We start from the raw sequence: 20696 nt of genomic DNA, 5'->3' as shown, positions 1-20696 counted from the left end.
AAAGCCCACCCAGTTCCACCCCCTGCCATGGGCAGGGACACCTCCCATGGGATCAGGGGCTCCAAGCCCCATCCAACCTGGCCTGGAACCCCTCCAGGGATGGGGCAGCCACCACTGCTCTGGGCAACCTGGGCCAGGGCCTCCCCACCCTCACAGCAAAACATTTCTCCCCAAGATCTCATCTCAATCTCCCCTCTCTCAGCTCAAAACCGTCCCCCTCGTCCTCTCCCTGCACTCCCTGATCCAGAACCCCTCCCCCCAGCTTTCCTGGAGCCCCTTTCTGCAGTGGAAGCTGCTCTGAGGTGCAACAGTGAGTTTTTAAGAGCCTGCACGCAGCTACTGTGCAACAACCTAGAATAAACATCAGAGGAGACATCGATGACAGCAGTTAGCGTGTGTTAGCAGGAAATATCCCTCCTTAGCTGTGCAAGGAAGTGGATCTAGGTAAGAACAGCTCCTCTGCTGAGCCGTCCAGCCCCAGAGCTGCAGTCAATTCCGTGTCTGTGTGTGCTGAGAGTGGCCCGAGCCTGGAAAGCAAAGGCTCCGGTGGAGACTCGGACTGCAATAGCTCAGCAGCATCCGCTATAGCAGCGCTGAGGAGGCTGCCACCTGCTAAGATTCTTTCCCAAGGATTTGCTTACTGAAAGCCCTGGGTCAGGAACACCCCCAGTGAGAAATCACACTCTGGGACAGAGAGCAGGAAGCTTTACAGAAAATAAAGCTTGGGGTCCTCCGGCAGCTGGTCCCGAGAGCTGTGCGGGAAATGCAACCCCAGCAGTAGGGTTTCATCGCAGATGTATCCTGACAGACAGGAAAAATTAACCCGAAGCAAACAAATCAAGCAGTTACCTCAAGTGACCTCTCTGCCTCATGGCAAGCAGCTTCGCAATTACACTCTCTTTTGCTATCACTGGTGCAAAAACGGCAGGGCTGTTCAGCACCCAGGACCTGAGATTCATACAACTCACTCCTATAGCACATCGTGCCTGGGGCTGCTCATCCCTGCCCTCCACTCCAGGGATGTTTCCCACAGTTGCTTTTGGGGTGAATCACCAGGTGCTTGGTCACTCCAGCTGCATCCTTTCATCTCTCAATACTGCTCCAGGAACAAGCATGCGTGAGAAAGCTCACCCGCACAGCAACTCAAGGGTTGCAGACACTCAAAAAGCCTTTCACAGGGACACAGGCTGCCACTGGCCCGGAATTATGCAAAAAAAGTCATTTTGTGCAATGCCTGCTTCTGAAGGAGCTGGGTTTTCATAGAATCATGGAATGGTTCAGGCTGGAATGGACCTCAAAGCCCATCCAATCCTAGCCACAGCCAAGGACACTGGTGGCCTTCTTGCCCACCTGGGCCAATGCTGGCTCAGGTTCAGTTGCTGTTGACCAGTGGTCCCAGTCCCACCACAGCCATGGGCAGGGACACCTTCCACTGGATCAGGGGCTCCAAGCCCCACCCCACCTGGCCTTGAACCCCTCCAGGGATGGTAGCTCCACCGCTGCTCTGCACACTGCCATCTCTGCAGGGTCTAAGCTCATAACCATCTTCACATCCCTTCCTGGTAAAGCCCAGTCCTTGCTGTGGCTCACATCTCCTTTCAGCTCCAAAATGCTCTCCTCACCGAGGAGGCCCTAAGCGAGGAAGCTCACCCTCCATCAGTACCAGCAGCATCAACTTCACCTACTGTTTTCAAAACTTGCCGGTGTTTTCTAGCAGACAATGAAAACAGCACTGCGGGGAAGGTTTTCACACAGCTCCGTCAAGGGCAAACCAACAACTAACGGGCAGGTTCCTCCTTCAGCCAAGAAAAGGACGGGGACCCACCACACGGGGACCGCATCTGATACAACCACCTCGGGCAGGGGACAACAGAGCCTCCCCTCCCTCCTTTGGGCTCTTGTGTTGACACAACACCATCAAAGGCACCTTCCGCTCTGGTTTCGAGGGGAAAACCAGTTCACAAATTCTAGCAGCTCCCACTCAAAGCACAGAAGGGACCTGGGGGAAGAAGAGAGACAAGAGGAATGGAGGTAGGAGAGGTTTTTTGCACTTACTGTGCCAGTTACAGCTACCTGAGATATTTTAAGTGCAAATTGCAAGCTTCTCTACTCATTTTCAGGCTAAAGACACGGGGAAGATGAGCTGCTCTGATGTGCCCATGTCTTCATGCTGTGAACATGGACAAAAGAGCAGCTAATGAAGGAGTTTTGCCCTCAAGCCTGTTTTTATCCTGAAATCTTGAGAAAAAAAAAAAAAGAGAAGCTTTTCCATCCTCCCAGTGAAAGTGAATGCAGTGTCACTGCATGGAGGCAAACCCACCAGGGAGTTCTATCCCTTCGGTGGAAAGGTGGACGCAGGGCCGGCTGCATGGTGACCCTGCTGCAAACAGGAAAAGCAGAACCACAGGTCTGATATCAGAGCAGGATATTGCAGCCCAGCAGCTGGAAAACACCCTGCATCAAGGAGGGAGCGGGGTCTTTCGAGCTCTCTTGCTTTCCCAGGACATCGTGGGGAAGATGGTAGCAAAGTGAGGGATTGTGCTTGGCTGCAGATGATAAAACACAGACAGGGAGGATGCGCAGACCCCACAGGGCTTCACCTCGCATTCCTCTCCTGGCAAAGATCTGGTCTTTATATCATGGAATCAGGGAATGGTTTGGGTTGGAAGGGACCTCAATGCCCACCCAGTCCCACTCCCTGCCATGGGCAGGGACACCTCCCACTGGCTCAGGGGCTCCAAGCCCCATCCAACCTGGCCTTGAACCCCTCCAGGGATGGGGCAGCCACCACTGCTCTGAGCAACCTGGGCCAGGGCCTCCCCACCCTCACAGCAAAACATTTCTCCCCAAGATCTCATCTCAATCTCCCCTCTTCCAGCTGAAAACCGTTCCCCTCATCCTATCCCTGTTCCCCCTGATCCAAAGCCCCTCTCCAGCTCTCCTGGAGCCCCTTTCAGGGCTGAAAGCTGCTCTAAGGGCTCCCCCGCAGCCTTCTCTTCTCCAGGCTCAACAACTCCAACTCTTAAAACCTGTGCAAGGCAGGAAACGCCTGGAATCCAAGGAACGCTTTCACACGTGCAGAGAACTCCACAAATTAGGCATCACCCCACACACTGCCAAAGGCGTTTCTCACCTGACGCCTGCTCTGCCTTCTCCAGAAGGAACGAGCTACCCTGGTGCAGCAGTGTGCCTCATCGCCTACAGATTTAACTGTGGTCTCTTCAACTGTTTGGTTTTTAATGAAGAAGCTTGCAATCTAAACATGCGTCCCCAACCAAAACATCACAGATATCATCCAATGTACTGAAAAAACACCAAAGCCGAGGGCTTTGCTTGTATTCTTCTCCAAACTTCGCCTACTTACTGTCATATCATCCCAGCTAGCATTAAAATATTCCCATAAGGCTTCAGAATTAACACTGTGCGGAGGCAAAGCGAAGGACCTGTGCCTCAAGGCTACTCTTTCAGGAAGTCTGAATATGTAGATCTACATTAATGTAGATTTTATATCCTGCTTATCTTCAGCAGAGCTATAACAACCAGACAGTTTGTTTCCGGCCAAAAGCTTAGGCTTCGGGAACACTAATTACTGAGCAAGACACAAACGAAGCACAATTACAGCCACATTAGACACGGGATGCTGGTAACTGGGTCTGCTGTGCGGTGGAGAGGGAGCCCGAACGCAGGGCCAACAGCGCCGCACGCCAGCAGTGCATACGGAGCATCCAAATGCAGCACAACCAAGTGGTTCTTCTTTGGGGTTTCACTCTTTTGAAGTACAAAAGAGGCCGAGGGACTCAATTCTGTGCCATTATTCAGCAAAGCAAACGACCTGGTGGCCGTAGCTATTTTTTGGCATTTTGTAGAAGTCAAATTTTTGAGTCAAAGAGGGAAAACAACAGGTGAGGCTGAAGCAAAGCAAAAAGCAGCTGGGATATGAATCTGTGTGCCCACAATTAAATAAACACCCTCTTGCTAGAGCCTGTTGTACCTTTGATGAGTCGATACCACTGTTTGCAGACAAGGGCAGCGGTTTTGTGCTCCTGATACGGTGAGAGGAAGGAGAGGATATATTCCAAAACCTCTTCTGGGAGCTCCAACATCGATCTGTTGTGCCTGGTCTCCTCGACCTCCAGCTCAGCGTGCGGCTCGTCATCTTGCTCCATCGTCCCTTCAACCACAGCGTCTTCTGGATCCACAGCCATGAAACCATCATCTTCACTGTCTGAGGAACTGGCCATGGCATTCCACTTCAGACCTTAATGAGAGGGAAAAGGCAACAGTAAGGTCACAAAGCAAATTAACAGCATCAGAAACACACCTACACCAGGGTCCCCGAGCTCTACCAAGCCGAGGACACGGTTTCTGCAGAGTTTTGGAGCAGGTGGAAAGTGGTCTAGGAACAATCCATCCTCCATCGGCACAGTGCTTTCCCAGGCTCCTTCATCTGCCCCACCATCGCAGCAGATGGACTCAGAGAGACAAAAGCAAACCCACAGATGGAGCTGCAACCTCTCCAGCCCTGCTCACTTGCTGGGCACGAGACAGCATCACGCTGCCACGCTGGAGGCCTCGGCTGGTTTGCAGGGCTGGGAAAAGGGCTTGGGAATGGGATCCCACCGAACTCGAGGCGAGGCAGGATTGAAGCAACAGCTTTGCAGCCCTTCTTCCCCTGCGAAACCAGTTTTGCCAGTGAGCGTGCTTTACCCCAGCAGCGCCTCAGCAGCACAGGGAGAAAAGAATCCGTGTCCCGTTCTCCCTTAACACCCCTTTCCTTCTTTTATTAAGTGCTCGCAAGCAGTCGCTCACTGACAGTAGGTGAGGAAAGAGAAACTCTCCCAGGATTTACTGCCAGTGAAAGGCTAGAATATCAAATCTTGCATCTCCAGCTGTTCAGAACATCTTAAGTATAAGGTAATGAACCGATGACAGAAATACATTGGGAAATAAATCTATGGTAACAAGCAGCTGCGTCGGATCCAGTCGGTTGGCGTGGTCTGCAGCTAAATCCAAGCCTGCCACGGCAAAACAAATCCCTGGACCCGATTCCTTAGGAAGCAGCCAACCTGTTTTGTGGACAGCACCAACAGTTTTCCCTTGCAGCACCACTGGGTGAAGACTAAGGGATGCAACTGCTCCGTGACCGCACATGCATTGATAGCACAGACCAAAGTGACAGCCCATGAGGGCGATACAGGGGCTTTCTTCTCCAGAAACTGCAATCACAAACTCCCTTTTTATCTTTTCACAGCACACCACATTGTGATGAAGGACCCAAAACAGGGTGAGCTCTCAGCTCTTGCATCACTCCCAGCTCCCCAAGGCACAAGTTGCCCAGGCATCATCAGCACCCCAATCCACCAGACAATGGGATACAGATCAACAGAGCCCACAGGACAAATCCCACCTGGAGGGAGCCCAGGAAGCAAACCTGCTCCTCAAGGTGACTTTTTGGGCAACATGATTAAATACAAGTACTTTGCACCATGCTGGTCATAAAATATAGCATCTCATCATAGAGCCATGGAGTGGATTGGGTTGGAAGGAGTCTCGGAGCCCATCCAGTCCCACCTCAGTCACAGGCAGGGACACCTCCCACTGGATCAGGGGCTCCAAGCCCCATCCAAGCCAGCCTGGAACCCCTCCAGGGATGGGGCAGCCACCACTGCTCTGGGCAACCTGGGCCAGGGCCTCCCCACCCTCACAGCAAAACATTTCTCCCCAAGATCTCATCTCAATCTCCCCTCTTTCAGCTGAAAACCTTCCCCCTCATCCTGTCCCTGCACTCCCTGATCCAGAGCTCCTCCCAGCTTTCCTGGAGCCCCTTTCCGTACTGGAAGCTGTTCTGAGCTCTCCCCAAAGCTTTCTCTTCCCCAGGATGAACAACCCGAACCTCATTTGTACCAAACTTTCAGTATTGCAGAAAATATCTCTGGAAGGAATTTAAGTTACCGAGTATCAGGAATAAACCAAGCTCTTATAAGGTTCCAGCAATGCAAACTCTATCCTCTTCCCCAGCTAAACACAGGATTTTCCCATCCCAGCATACACTGAGCCAAAGAGCCATGGGAATAGCAGACAGTGGAGACGAGGAGCAGAAAAGCTTGCCATGACAACTGATTCATGCTCAGAAAAATTATATTTGACAGCATTACTCTCTGCTTCTGTCAGGTTCCCTGAGGAAGCAGCATCGGAAAATCCTAGGGGCTGTCAATCTCTGGGAGAAACCACGTCAAAACTGAACTCACAGTTATCATCCTAACAGATGCTTGGCACGTTTTCCCATGTCAGAAATCCTTCTTGGAGTCAATGTTATGACAGAGGAAGGCTGAAACCCAAACGCTTTGACACAAAGCCAGCAAATTGCATTACGCAGCAGATAACACAAATTCCCAAAGATTAAGGAATGGAAAACTAGAAAAAAAAAAAAACAGAGCTGCACTTAGAAAAAAAAAATCATTTCAAAACAGAGAGTTGGGTTTTTTCCAAGCAAAAGCCTCTCTCGTCGTGAAGCGCATGTGCTGATTCCCATCCTGACACAGCACGGCAGGAAGCCAAAAGCTCCCGGTCCTCTGGCCTCGGGATGCGGTTTTGCTTGAGGCGGGGAGGTTGGAAGAATGAGGGTCAGTTCATATCTGAGGGCTTGGGCAAACAGGGAGCAGCGCATCTATCCCGGCACTTCACTCCCTAAAAACATGCCAGGAAATCAAACAGAACACGCTCCCAGCCAGAGCGAGCCCAACAGGGCACCGGCGGGTGACAGCGCCAACATATGCCACGGCTCGACAGGCTCACACACCACATCTGCAGTGCTAGGAAGGTCTGGAAGCAAAAGTTGTGTGTTTCCCCAAAAGCTTTGATTTATCCTTTAAATGCCACCCAAAACCTGCCGGAAGAAGACAGCTGAGAAGGGCAGGAACGCGCGCCTGGCTAGCCACGGCTCTTTCCAGCTATACAATCCCAGTTTCAATCCTCCGAAACAACAACACAACACGGGAACTTAATCACAGGTGCAAACCAGCTCAGGGGTCAGAAAAGGGGCAAGTTCAGATTAGACATCACGAAAAATTCCTTCACCAAAAGGGTTCTCAGGCACTGGAACAGCTGCCCAGGGCAGTGGTGGAGTCCCTATCCCTAGTGGGGTTTAAAAGACGGTGGATGAGGTGCTCAGGGATGGTTGGACCCTACAATCTCAAAGATCTTTTCCAACCAAGTGATTCTAGGATAAAGTGTCTTTAAAACCCATTTTTAAAAGGCAGAAAGAGCAGGGAAACCCCTTGATGCCTCCCAAGAGCAGATTTGGGGATGGAGAAGCTGCACTGAGTTTTGTCTGATAACATTATAAATATTCAACTGCATCCATTCTGCTGGATCCTTGTTTTCTAAACATTTCACCATAAGAAATAACCCCCTTCCAAGTTTTCACGCCCACACTACGTTATTTTTCTCAAGGGAAACAAGACTGGCAATCAACTCGAGTCCCGAAAAGGAAGTTGTTGTCAAGATAACCCTGCAAACTCGACCTGCTGCGGATGCAAGTTCTGCTCTTACGGCACGGAATTACCACCCCTGGGTGGCAAAGCAGAGAAAGCCCTGTCCTATAACCCTGCTCCAGCATTGAAATAGGAAAAAGAAACCCAGGCAGTCAGCACGAGAGTGCTAAAGCATCCCAGCCAGCTCTCGTCACCAATTACTCAGTAGATCCACAAGAAAAAAATCCCATGGCAGCATTTTTACTCATTATCTGACGAGCAGAACAGTGTTTCTGTCCCGTTTGCATTTAGGGGGGACGTAGTAGGTGTTTCTCACTCATCCTAGCTCTCTGGGTGCTTTCTGCTTGCACTGAGACAGGCTTCAGTTTGTACACAGGCTAAAATTAATCCCCGAGCACTTAAAAAGCCGCAGTGATGGGATTTAAGCAGTTGTGTCTCATCCAAAAGGGCATGCAATTCAATTAACTCGCCAGGATGGATCCAGCAGTCCCTTCCTGCTTGGATCTATCGCTGTGAAGCCCAACATGACTCCCTCAAAGCAACACCTTTTATTTTGCACCCTACAGCCCCTCCTGCTCTCAATTACATCCCTACTCCGGCAGCAGAAACACTTTGTGTGGTTTAGAAATCACCCTAAAGCTGCACTGAGAGGGAATCGCAGCTGAAAAGAACACATAAAGACACGCTCGAAGGGCAATCTAAAAGAGCTGTACCAGTGCCGATAAAATTTGCCTGGCCCTTCCCAAAACCTGCAACTCTGCCAGTTGGCAAAACACTTTATCAACTCCTTTCCTCCTTTCAGAGCATTTCAATTCTCCCTCTCTCCCCTCCCAAAATGATTTCAGAACCTGTTATTTATTTTGCTGAAGTAAATGATCCGCTGCAGCAGAACAAACGGATGAAAAATATTAAATGCAGATAAATAACCAAACCCTGCAGGGCTTTAAGCCCTTCTGGAAGCCCAGTGGCCACCTCAGGGAGCCCAACAGCCAAATCCCCTCTCGAGCCGAGGTTTCCCTACCTGCAGGCACCTCTCCTGGTCCCATGGACCCCAGTTTGCAGGCGTGGGTGGCACTGGTGCTTCCCATCCCCAGCTGCCTCCTCCTCTGCGCGGCTCGCAGCCGGTTTGAGAAGCGCTTGAACCCACAGGGGTTTTGACCTGGCTGCTTTTTGGTTTTTTTTTTTTTTTTTAAGAGTCAACAGATTTTAAAGGGAAAAAAAAAAGCCTCCGAGGGAAAGTTGCTGAATGAAAACAAGAAGCCGAGTAACAGGGCTGAGTCAGAGCGCGTTAGTCATAAGGGAATGCTCATTTTCACATGCCACACACAACTCTCTCTCCAAACATCATCAGACAAGTTGAGTTCTCACAGGGGAAAAAATAAGGAATAAAAGGGTGTGAATGGGCCTGGCTCTGGCCGGCTGCTCCGGATGGAAGGGGAAAAGGATGTGCAGCACGGAACAGTTAATTGCACTCAGCAATCAGAAGCGATGGCGTTAATTTAGGGGTGGAAGACAGCAACTGTCTCGAACCCAGAGTCTTCCTCCTCCTTTGCAACTGCTTATTCCAGCACAGCGGGGGAGCGATTATGAAGACACATAGACCTCTTAGGCTCATCTCTCACCCCGCTTAAACAAAAGCCTCTTCCATCACACAAACACATTTAATACTAAGTCTTGGGCTGCCTTCCTTGAATAACATTCCCACCTGCATTGCAAAGGATTGTTTTCCCCTATATTCTCGCTTGTTCCATGCAGCTGTGCCATCAAGGACTTGGGTGGCACCTTCCCAAAGTCCAGTTTGGCATTTGCTGTGCCAGTTGCCCTGCAGAGGCCCTGAGCCCTCGTCCAGCGATGTAAGAGGGAAAATAAAGCACCGGTTTCTTGGCAGAAGCAAAATGTTTGGTGAAAGAAAGAACCCTGGGAGGAAAAGGCCCCGCAGAGGCTGTCCAGGGAGGTGGGGGAGCCCCTGCTCCTGGAGGGATTTGAAAGTTGTACAGATGAGGTGCTCAGGGATGGTTCAGTGGTGGACAGGGACGGTTGGATTCAACCTCCAAGGTCTTCTCCAAACAAACAATTCTATGATTCTATGATATGAAAGGTCTGTGGGAGCCTTGGGACAGGGGTAAACACCATTAAATCATAAGAGTCATAGAATCACTGAGGTTGGAAAAGCCCTCTAAGCTCATCCAGTCCAACCATCAGCCCAACCCCACCATACCTGCTAAACTGTGTCCCCAAGTGCCGCCACCACCACATGGTTTTTGAACCCCTCCAGGGATGGAGACTCCACCACCTCCCTGGGCAGCCTCTGCCAGGGCTTCACATGTTCCAATATTCCAGTGAGGCCCTGGCTCAGGTTGCCCAGAGCAGTGGTGGCTGCCCCATCCCTGGAGGGGTTCCAGGCCAGGTTGGATGGGGCTCGGAGCCCCTGATCCAGTGGGAGGGGTCCTGGGTAGAACTGGATGGGCTTTGAGGTCCCTTCCAACCTAAACCATCCCATGATTCTACAATCACCACTGGCACCAGCTGGAGCCGACCCAATGGAAAACCAACTGCTAGACAAGTTCCACAATAGGAAAGAAGAAGATTCTAGGCAATAAAAAGAGAACAAAGGCTTTGGGAACAGAGCGCTGAGCAATATCCTGTCTGTGCCACCATCGAGAACCGTGTCCAGGCGAAGGAGCAAGGCCTCAGGGACACCTGCACCACGTTTCTCTCCTTATCCCGGCAAACCAGGCAGTTATGAGCACCGGGAAGCTCAGCTTTTCCCTTTAGCTGCCTGCCAACAGGAAATTGTTTTTTTTCTTCCATATAAGTCCCAGCTTCAGCCACGAAAACACAGGGTTCCTAAATTCCACCTGCAAGTGAAAATTCAAATATACCAAGCTTTCGGCACTACCTCCCTGCCGGTTTTCCCTGTTAAAGTAGCGTTTTTATAGAGACTCCAGAGCCAAACTGCAAATTCCCTGACTTTTGTTTTACAGTGCCATTTAACCTGCACCCCATGGTAACAGAACAATGTGATCACAACTGAATTTTAATTGATATTTGTGTCATAAAAAGGTCTAGAGTTACCAGTAATCCCTCCCACCTGGACAACATTGAGCCAACCCTCGGCCACTACAGATTTCAGCTTGTTTCGATTCTACGCTTTCAGGAAAAAAAACCAATGTAGCAATACAAAATTAAACAGTAAAATTTACTGCACATTAGCCCAAAAATGAATTCTGCCCGATCCATCTTCCTACAAAATTAAAGCACTCGGAATGAGAAATGAGGTTTATTCTGGATTTATTATAGGAACACAGACCTAGGCAGCACGTGTTTTAGGTACTTCTCACGTGTACGGTTTGTGAGAACAAAGGGAAACAGTGGAATTTAATGACACCACACTTCAGGTGCATGCAGTGAAATCTGCCACTGGAATTTGCTGATGGAATAAACAGAACAAAACCTCGGAACTGGACAATGAGCTACAGGAAATATTAACAAATCCAGAGCCAGACCAAAAAGAAAAAGCACTGAATCTGTAATGGTTTTAAGCTGGAAGCTTATAACAGCTTGATTTATTCCTGATACTGGGTAACTTTGATTCCTTCCAGCCATATTTTCTGCAATACTGAGATTTTGGTGTAAATAAGATTGGGATGGCTCAGCCTGGAGTAGAGAAGGTTCAGAAGAGACCTTAGAGCAGCTTCCAGCGTTGAAAGGGGCTCCAGGAAAGCTGGGGAGGGGCTCTGGATCAGGGAGGGCAGGGATGGGACGAGGGGAATGGTTTTGAGCTGAGAGAGGGGAGATTGAGATGAGATCTTAGGGAGAAATGTTTTGCTGTGAGGATGGAGAGGTCCGGGCCCAGGTTGCCCAATCCCTGGAGGGATGCAAGGCCAGGATGGATGAGGCTCCAAGCCTGTCCCTGCCCATGGCAGGGGATGGAACTGGATGGGCTTTGAGGTCCCTTCCAAACCAAACCATTCCATGGTTCTATGGTTCCATCTCCGCTCATCCCTGCAGAACACTCATAAACAAGCTGAGATCTCCAACATCCAACAAACCCCTCCAAATGCATCCTTAACAAAGGGAATCGGAAGACTTTTGAGTTCCTTTTGACAGCCTTATTACACTTTAAACACGTAAGCTGTCCAACCTGGCACAGCATAAGCCGTTTCATCACTGCTTTAGGTATCGCTTGAGCTCACACATGTGCTGTTGGCCAATGAGCCTCCAGGCTGATCACACTGGGTGTTAAATACATTTATCATTAGGATAAAAAGCCGATCAGGGAGGGCCAGGCATTTACCCACGGAGCACAGTGCTTTTCGGGGTCCCCTGATAAACACTCAAGCCTCCACATGAATGCCTCCAGCTCCAAAATCTCTGTAATCACTAAACAATGCTACATCACTCCAATCGTATTGGAATTAGTCTGGATATCAGCCCCAGTCGGGCTTTTCCGGAGGCAGAAAGGGTCATGCGAGGACCTTAGATCCCAATCTGGTGCATTGTGAAAATTGCTCTGTGCAGGTGCAACAATCGGCTGGGTCTGCACCTCGGTTTGCTCTTACAATCCATCCTCTCTCCTGGAATCACCCCGAATTCCAAAGGGCTGGAAATCAGCAGGATTCCAGGCTCACACGCTCCCTCTACTGGCTCCCAGCAAACCCTTAATTAAAATTATTCTCGCCTAATTTCTAGCAAAACAAATCATCACGATTCATTACAAAATGAAGAGGAAGCTGCCTGCTAGCCAGAACACGGGAACGATCCCTGAACGAGCAAATAAGAGGCTTTGAGACTTGAAAACAGAGGGTTTTACAGGAAAATGCGCTGATGCTTCTCCTGTTGTAACACACTCTGAGGATAAACAGTTTGACAGGAGCTGCCTGGATGTGATTTTCCCTACCTACCCAAACCTGCCTGTGCTGATTCATCAGTGAGAACTCCCGCTCGATCATCAGAGAATCACGGAATGGTTTGGGTCAGAAGGGACCTCAAAGCCCATCCATTCCCACCCCCTGCCATGGGCAGGGACACCTCCCCACTGGCTCAGGGGCTTCAAGCCCCATCCAACCTGGCCTGGAACCCCTCCAGGGATGGGGCAGCCACCACTGCTCTGGGCAGCCTGGGCCAGGGCCTCCCCACCTGCACAGTAACAAATCTCTCATTGCTTTAAGCAACACGACAAATGGTCAAGATTTCAGTTTCTGACACCGCTGCAAAATTCAGGCTTAATGTTTGGCTGTGGGAACAGGAAAACAAAGTTAATCAAAGGCTTGGGTCAGGGTAAGGTTTTACTAGCGGGAGAATCTGCCATGCAAGTGCCTGTTTGAGCCTCTGCTTCCCCCCTGTGACGGGGTCTTTGGCTCGGCACGCACACATGAAGGAGGAGCAGAGGGGAGAACTGAACGTTTGTAGTGGAGCAAAGTTATTTCGCAGTCCAGATCCACAAACCACAACACTTCTCCACTGGCTAAGACATCTACTGCATAAGCAACCCAAAGATTTTCGTCTGAAACGAAGACGAGCTCAAGGGTACTGGCTTTCAGGCCAGAAAAAGAAGGATGCTCTGGAAAAAGCCGTGTGTTTGTGCAGGCTCGGTAGCCAAGGTTTAATTTAAATCGATCTCCGCAGCTTTCAGCCCCGGTGCTGACTGCGCAGCAGGGCGTGAGGCAATGTTTTCATCTTTGTTAGCAAGCAGGGCGCCACGATATCTAATCCCATCTCGATGCAGACATTATCAGCATACGAGCACTGCAGACAATGCTCTCTTCTCCATCTCAACTCCCAGCAGATGAGCTGCTTGGCTGTGACGTGCAGTGTTTGCCTAACACAATAAAAACCTGGTTTTGCCATGTCCACTCGCCCGATTGCATCAAACTAATTCATATGCCACCTCCAAAGAGGTTTGTGTAATTCCCGCTGCGAAGCCTTTGATGGAAGCTGCCAACCACGGAGTTAACCATCTCACAAATACTACCCAGGAGCAGGGCTGGATCGCACCAAAGGGAATGTAAAGGCAAGTCTGTTTGCTAAACAGCAATTGCAACGATACAGAAAATATTTTCTCTGTCTTCATGGTGGGAAAAAAAAAGGAGTTTATACCAACATGGATCTGCTTGGCCAGAAAACCCTCTGGCCACGCCGCACGTACCTGCCCAGCGCAACCTTAAACGCCTTCACACGTTACAACAGCCCAGCATCCTTACAGCAGCATCGGCTGGCTCATCAGTGCCGCAGCGGTAATTAACCCCATTTTATAGGTAAGGAAACAAAAGCACCGCGGAGCTGAGGTCAAGCTAGCCCTCGACAGCGCTGGGATTACAATGCCAGAGGTTTCTGTCTCCCTGACCTGTGCTGAAGAAACCAGGCACTGCCTCTCCTGGGTGAAGATGAACACTCAGATAGCGCCAGGAGTGCTGTTTCATTTCTGATGGGTGAGCTGGAGATGGAGATGCGCTAACAAAAACAGAGAGGGTGAAGGGAAAGCAGGATTTAAGAAAAGCAAGCACAGAGCCAAAGCACTCGATACCCACAAACGGGCTTAAGCATCAGAATGTGGCTGGATGCATCACAGGGGTTTTAGCAGAAGAGAACATCTCAGGAGGGCAAACACCCACCAGTCCCTGCATGAGGCTCCACAGCCCTTCGTGGCACTGGGCACTGCGGGGGAGAGGAGAACAGCACCCAAGGGGCCAAGAGCACGGGATGAGACTGCAATCCAAGGGCATCGCTTGACCCCAGCAGAGGTAAACAGCAGCTTCAAGGTGGGACCAACTTTGAGGCAGCGTGACTTCTCAGAGCGCAGAATCCCACAAAGACAGCGTTAGGTGGGGACTGGCAGTCTAGACAGCATTGCTCGCATTCCCTGTCAATACGGTGTGGGCAGCAAGCACTGGGAGAGCTGTTCTGGTGCTACAGCCTCTGCTGAACACATTTCTCCTATAAACCAACATCTTGGGGAGAAATTCCACCCAGCTCCCAGCTAACAGCGGTGTCCTCCAAAGCCAGCAGCACATGATTCCGTTAAGTCTTTCAGGAGGTGAAATCAATGGGAAGGATACTTTCCTCTTTGGTGATATGAGAGCGCAAAACAGCCCAGAGGGTGGGGGCCACTGCAATCTTATTACTACAGAACAGGAAGGACAGCTCCATGTCCACACCACAGCTTCAGAGGACCAAGAAATGGGGCTGACACCCTGATGAAGACCCGGGCACCACGGCGTGAGGCATTGCAAGCAGCCCCAGCACAGCAAAGTCGGCTCAGCCACCTGCAGGAAAACACAACCCAGCAGCCCCAGCAATTCTGTTTCAAACGGATTTCGCCAGAGCTAGTCTGGCCCACCCGACAGGCTGGATGGGGATTTGCTGCTGTTTCCACACACTTGGAGAGTCTGCCTTCCTTTTTATAGGTTTCGGGGTTTTCTTTTTTAATTCCACAGTTAATGAGGAAGGAAATGCAGTGAGAAACGTGGAATGGTTTGGGTTGGAAGAGACCTCAAAGCCCATCCAGGGGACGCCTCCCACTGGATCAGGGGCTCCAAGCCCCACCCAACCTGAACCCCTCCAGGGATGGGGCAGCCACCACTGCTCTGGGCACCCTGGGCCAGGGCCTCCCCACCCTCACAGCAAAACATTTCTGTCCCAGTTCTCACCTCAGTCTTCCCTCTTGCAGCTCAAAACCATCCCCCCTCATCCTCTCCCTGCACTCCCTGATCAACAGCTCCTTCCCATTTTTCCTGGAGCCCCTTTCAGTACCAGATGCTTCTCTAAGGTCTCCCCAGAGCCTTCTCCAGCCACTTGAGAAGCCCCAGACAACTGCCCTCCCTTAAGCCTTCCAAATTCCACGTTATTACAAAATTTGCCCAAGTGCAGAACAAAACAAGCCAGACGAGCTCCAAAATGAGTCTGAAACACAGGAAGGTAGACATCAGGTCTGGGTGGCAAATCACTGCAGCCTAAACTAGCCAGAAAAAGCACCTTCCAAACTTCCAGATGTTTCAGTAGATATTCAGCTGGTGAAAAGAAATATCTGACAACTTGAGAAGCGAATACATTCCACAGCACAGTCCGATGTGAATTATCCCAAACTCCAGGAGAACATCTGCAGCTCCTGGAGGCAAAATCCACATTTGCTGCATCTTGCTTAACGTAAGCCACAGTTTTTGATGCGGATGTGTCACCCTGCTCTCCTTTAATCTAAGACATGAGTGAGTTCCAAAGGGATTTTGACCTGAATTGCTAAACTACATCACAAAGCCGCATGAGCTGCTAATGCAGTGTAGCCCAGACACCCTGGTGCAGCTCTTGGGGACGCTGCCCACTGCAGATGGCTCAGAAAATGCACTCCAAAAGGAGCTCCTGCCCGCAGGAAGAGCCAGAAACCTCTTTTCCAGGCTTTTACCTGGATTTGGACCAAACCTCTGGCTCCGAGCCCTTTCACAAGCGCTTGCAGCCACCCCTGCGTGATGCTGCATTGCAAAAGCCAAGGGCTGGAAGCTCATTTGTGTTCAACCTTACCAATCTGTTCAGTCAAAGCCTGAATCCATGTTTTACAAGAAAGCCTGCCACGACCAAACACACAGGGAAGAACTTCCCACAGAGCGCAGCTCTGTTTACACAGAAAGCGGGAAGCCTTTTCCAGCACATCCTGTGGAAGCGGCTGGAATAGAAGCAGGCTGCTCCCAGACCCAACGCCTCCTCGAAGCTCAGAATGGACCTTTACAAACCAGCCACGTGCTGGAAATGCAGAGAATCCCCATTACACAGTCAGGGTCATTCCTTCTGTTAAACAAGGATTATATATATTCAATTTTCTAGATTAAGGAGAGCATCCCCACTCTCCTTGGGAATCACAGCCCCCCTGCAAGGTGCTCGATGCAGCAGCTACCGGCACCAGTGGCTTGAAGTCTTCAAACCAAAGAAAACACGTTCAACACCAGCAATAAACCATCCCGACATTTATACCAACCACAGCAGCAACAACATTTGTTCTGTAGGAGAGATTTCTTCCTGGGCTTCTCCGACAGCCAAACACAGAGGATTTGAGTCCCAGAGACAAAAGAATGTAGCAAGCTCCTATTAGAAATCTAAATCCTGCCTTTAAGAAAGAGTCCAGCACTTCAGTTGCCACCGTGCAAAAAAAATGTGGCTTGAGCAAAGCCAGCCCTTGGTGAAACCACCAGGAAACGTGGCAGCAAAACCCAAAACACACCAGGAAATGCACCGGGAAGACCCCAAAACCACCCGGGAAGACCAAAAAAACACCCAGGAAATGCAGTGGGAAAACTAATAGCCAGGGTAGGGCAGCATGAAAAATCCTTCACTGAGCACAAAGCACTGCTGGATGCAGTCCTACACTGCTAGCAGCACGCAGGCACAAAAACCCCAGTGAACAGGACAGAACCTGGCGCAGTCACCACTGCGATTCCTCCTCCTCCAGCACAGGCACCAGTCAGCCTTGGAATCAGCCCGGAATCCTGCTCTCCTTCCCGATTCCAACATAAAGGAAAGCCTTCGAACCTGAGGGAAAGCCATTTGGCCTTTCTCTGAAGGAAAAGGAAGGAGAAAGGTGGTGGGAACATTGGGAAACAAGGGAATAACAGCAAGCCCCTCAACTCCTGAATTACCGCCCAGCTCGGCTGTGGCCCCTGCGATACCAAGCAGTTCGCAGGACATTGCAGCATCGCCTGTGACTCAGGGCGGCACGAGGCAGCCCACGAGGCAGCGATTGATTCCGCAGCAGCAGGAGGCGGCTCCTGAAGGGCAGGGTGGGTAAAGGCATCACTACAACCAGGTTACAAATCCAGGTCAGCGGCGGCGCAAACGGCATCTATTTTAATTCATGTCCCCTTTAGGACAGGGGAAGGCTTCCAGCTGCTGATGGGCAGCGGAGCAGCCTCATCAGCGCTAATTAAAGCCATTTTAATACAAACAACATCCCCAGCAATCAGCCGGGTTATCTCACATCCAGAACACAGACCCCACGTAATGAACCGGTCCCCTGTACCGCAGGCATGCGTTTCAGCTCGCACGACTTCTCTTTTGTTCTTCTGCCGAGCATTAATTAGAATTTAGGTTATTAAAGAGCAAAATACCAAGGCTGTGTTCCGGCTCTTGTGTCTCCTAAGAAATTCCCTGCCTTATCTGAACACCCAAAGCCGTATGCTTTGCCCTGGAGAGGTTTGGGCAGCGTGAAATAATCTTCCTGAGCGAGCCCCTGCAGAGCCTGCTCAACCCAGCCCTGCCAGGACACAAAATAACAATAAATAAAGCCACTATCAGAGCACTGACACAGGATTACCAGTGAAGACAATAGGGAGTAACCCTCTCCCTGAGCCCCGCTGGTCTAATAAACGCCACACTAGCCGCCGCTGCCGATTCAATACAGCGCTTTTGCGACCAAAACAAATACAGGGACACAGTGAGCGGCACACAGGGTGCGGACCGGAGCCAAGATGTGGATGTGCACAGATATTCAGAGGAAAACTGGAAAGCGAGCCTCACCTTTGTTCTCACACAGGAGATGGGAGAGCCACGGTGCCCGTGCTTCCAGCACTGACAGGGGGTTTGGGAGGAATTGTGGGTGTTTGGGGACAGGGAGAGAACCTGAGGGGCTGAGAAAGTGAGGATGATGACCTGGGGGGTTGGGAAGGATTGGAAGAAACCCTGAGGGGTGTTGGGGAGAGAAAGGGGGAACCCTGGGGGCTTGGGAAGAATTGGAAGCAACACCAGAGGGTTTGGGGAGGGAAAGGGGGAAAGAACCGGAGGACTGAGGGAGAAGGGAGGGAAACCTGGAGGTCTAGGGATGGCGGGGAAGGGAAACTTGAGGGTTTCAGGGGGGTGGGAAACTGGGGCTTTGGGGAGGAGAAAAAGGGGAACCTGAGGGTTTGGGGAGGGAAGGAGGGAACTTGGGGCTTTAAGGGAGGGGAAGCGTGGGGTGCTAGAGGAAACGAGGGATCCTGGGGTGTTGGGGAGAAGGAGAAAGTGGGATCCCGGGGCCTTGGGGAAACGGAGGACACCGTGGGGCCCTGGGGACAAAAGGGAAACCTGGGGGGTTGGAGGGCCAGGGAACCTGGGGTTTTGTTTATTTGGGGTGAGGAGGTGTGGAGGTCAAGAGAAGGAAAACCAGAGGCGTGGGAAAAGTGGGAAAGAGATCTGACGGGCTTTGGGGAGGGGTTGTGTGGAAGAAAGCTAGGGAAGGGTGAGAAGAAGTAGAGGGCTGTGGGGAGAAAGCTTAGGAGTTTTGGGGGGAGAACTAGGGGGTTTGGGGAGGGGGATGAACCCTGGAGGTTTTGAGGGGTGGGAACCTGGGACGGGGGGGGGGGTAAGACTGGGGGTTTGGGGGAGTGGGGAAGCCTGGGGCTTTGGGGGGAAGCCCGAGGGTTTTGGGGAGGGCAACTTGGGAAGCCTGGGGGGTTGGGGGGGAGACGGAGAAGCCTGGGGGATCGGGGGGCGACGGAGAAATCTGGGGGTTTGGGGGCGTTGTGGGGAGGAAGCCTGGAGGTGTGGGGGGGAACCTGGGGCTCTGCCCACCCCGGGGCCGCTCTCCCCACGCCTCTGGACGGGCAAGGAAAGGCCCAGTTCCTCACGGGGCCGCGCAGCCCTGCAGCGGGGGGGCTCTGCCCTCACCGGCCCCCCGAAGGAGCTGAGGGAGGCGGGGCGGGAACGGGGTGCAACCCCCCCTCCCGCACCCAGCCCGCGGTGCCGCTCACCTGGGCCGGGCCGGGCCCTCAGGGCTGCGGGCACCCTGCCCGCGGCTCCGCCCGGGGGGCGGCTGTGACCGGCGCCGCCATCTTCCCTCCCCGCCGCCGCCGATGCGCCGCGCGTGCGTGGGCCGGCCCCGTCACATGACCGCGACGCTAAGTCACGTGGTGAGCGCGCCATGGTGGGGAGGTCAATATCCCCCACCCCCCCGCATAGTACCAAAAGGCCGGTGCTTCGCACGCGGACGGCGCCATGTTGGGAGGGGCATGAGACCCGCCCCGCCGCCATGATGGGAAGGGCACGCGGGGGTTAGTCTGCCACGTTGGGGAGGTAGGATGTAAAAAGAAGGTGGCGGGGCGGCTCCTGCTCCTTCCTGGCCGCTCTCCTCTTCGCACCTCGGCCCTGCTGTGGCTCCTCAGCCACTGCCTGGTGCAGGCACAGCTGGGGTCAGGGGACCCTGCTGGCACAGCCCCACGGTGTCCCTGCCGTTTCCCTGTAGCCTGGCCGCCTCTTCAGGTGGAGGAGATGGGATCTGTCCCCATTCCTGTAGCCTGGCCGCCTCTTTAGGTGGAGGAGATGGGATCTGTCCCCGTTCCTGAAGCCTGGCCGCCTCTTTAGGTGGAGGAGATGGGATCTGTCCCCGTTCCTGAAGCCTGGCTGCATCTTTAGGTGGAGGAGATGGGATCTGTCCCCGTTCCTGAAGCCTGGCCGCCTCTTTAGGTGGAGGAGATGGGATCTGTCCCCGTTCCTGTAGCCTGGCTGCATCTTTAGGTGGAGGAGATGGGATCTGTCCCCGTTCCTGTAGCCTGGCTGCATCTTTAGGTGGAGGAGATGGGATCTGTCCCCGTTCCTGAAGCCTGGCCGCCTCTTTAGGTGGAGGAGATGGGATCTGTCCCCGTTCCTGAAGCCTGGCCGCCTCTTTAGGTGGAGGAGATGGGATCTGTCCCCGTTCCTGAAGCCTGGCCGCCTCTTTAGGTGGAGGAGATGGGATCTGTCCCCGTTCCTGAAGCCTGGCTGCATCTTTAGGTGGAGGAGATGGGATCTGTCCCCGTTCCTGAAGCCTGGCCGCCTCTTTAGGTGGAGGAGATGGGATCTGTCCCCGTTCCTGAAGCCTGGCCGCCTCTTTAGGTGGAGGAGATGGGATCTGTCCCCGTTCCTGAAGCCTGGCCGCCTCTTTAGGTGGAGGAGATGGGATCTGTCCCCGTTCCTGAAGCCTGGCTGCATCTTTAGGTGGAGGAGATGGGATCTGTCCCCGTTCCTGAAGCCTGGCCGCCTCTTTAGGTGGAGGAGATGGGATCTGTCCCCGTTCCTGAAGCCTGGCCGCCTCTTTAGGTGGAGGAGATGGGATCTGTCCCCATTCCTGTAGCCTGGCCACCTCTTTAGGTGGAGGAGATGGGATGGAATGGTGGTATTCCAGAGGGGTAGGAGCCAGCATCCCCCCAGGAGCGATGCACGGCTCACAGAACGGGAGGAAAGGGTGCCGTGGCCTCAGGCTGTACCTGC

At 52.2% G+C, this 20696-nt stretch overlaps 1 protein-coding gene across 2 annotated transcripts in view; it reads right to left on the bottom strand.

The window, feature by feature from the left end:
* FBXO42 (F-box protein 42) overlaps nucleotides 1-19330 on the bottom strand; it is a 56201-nt gene extending 36871 nt beyond the window's left edge. Inside the window, exons 1-2 of one of the 2 annotated variants that reach the window (XM_054085849.1) lie at nucleotides 19202-19330; nucleotides 3992-4258 (exon numbers count right to left, since the gene is read on the bottom strand). In XM_054085849.1, coding sequence (XP_053941824.1) covers nucleotides 3992-4241 — 250 coding nt within the window. In that variant the 5' untranslated portion in view covers nucleotides 4242-4258; nucleotides 19202-19330. Of the gene's footprint in view, nucleotides 1-3991; nucleotides 4259-8514; nucleotides 8624-19201 lie in introns of those variants that run through there. The other variant, XM_054085848.1, reaches the window with a different exon arrangement.
* Between the last annotated feature and the right edge of the window lie 1366 nt (nucleotides 19331-20696).

This window comes from Cuculus canorus, chromosome 21 (genome assembly GCF_017976375.1).
Source record: "Cuculus canorus isolate bCucCan1 chromosome 21, bCucCan1.pri, whole genome shotgun sequence".
NCBI lineage: Eukaryota > Metazoa > Chordata > Aves > Cuculiformes > Cuculidae > Cuculus > Cuculus canorus.
This window is presented reverse-complemented; position numbering and strand designations above follow the sequence as displayed.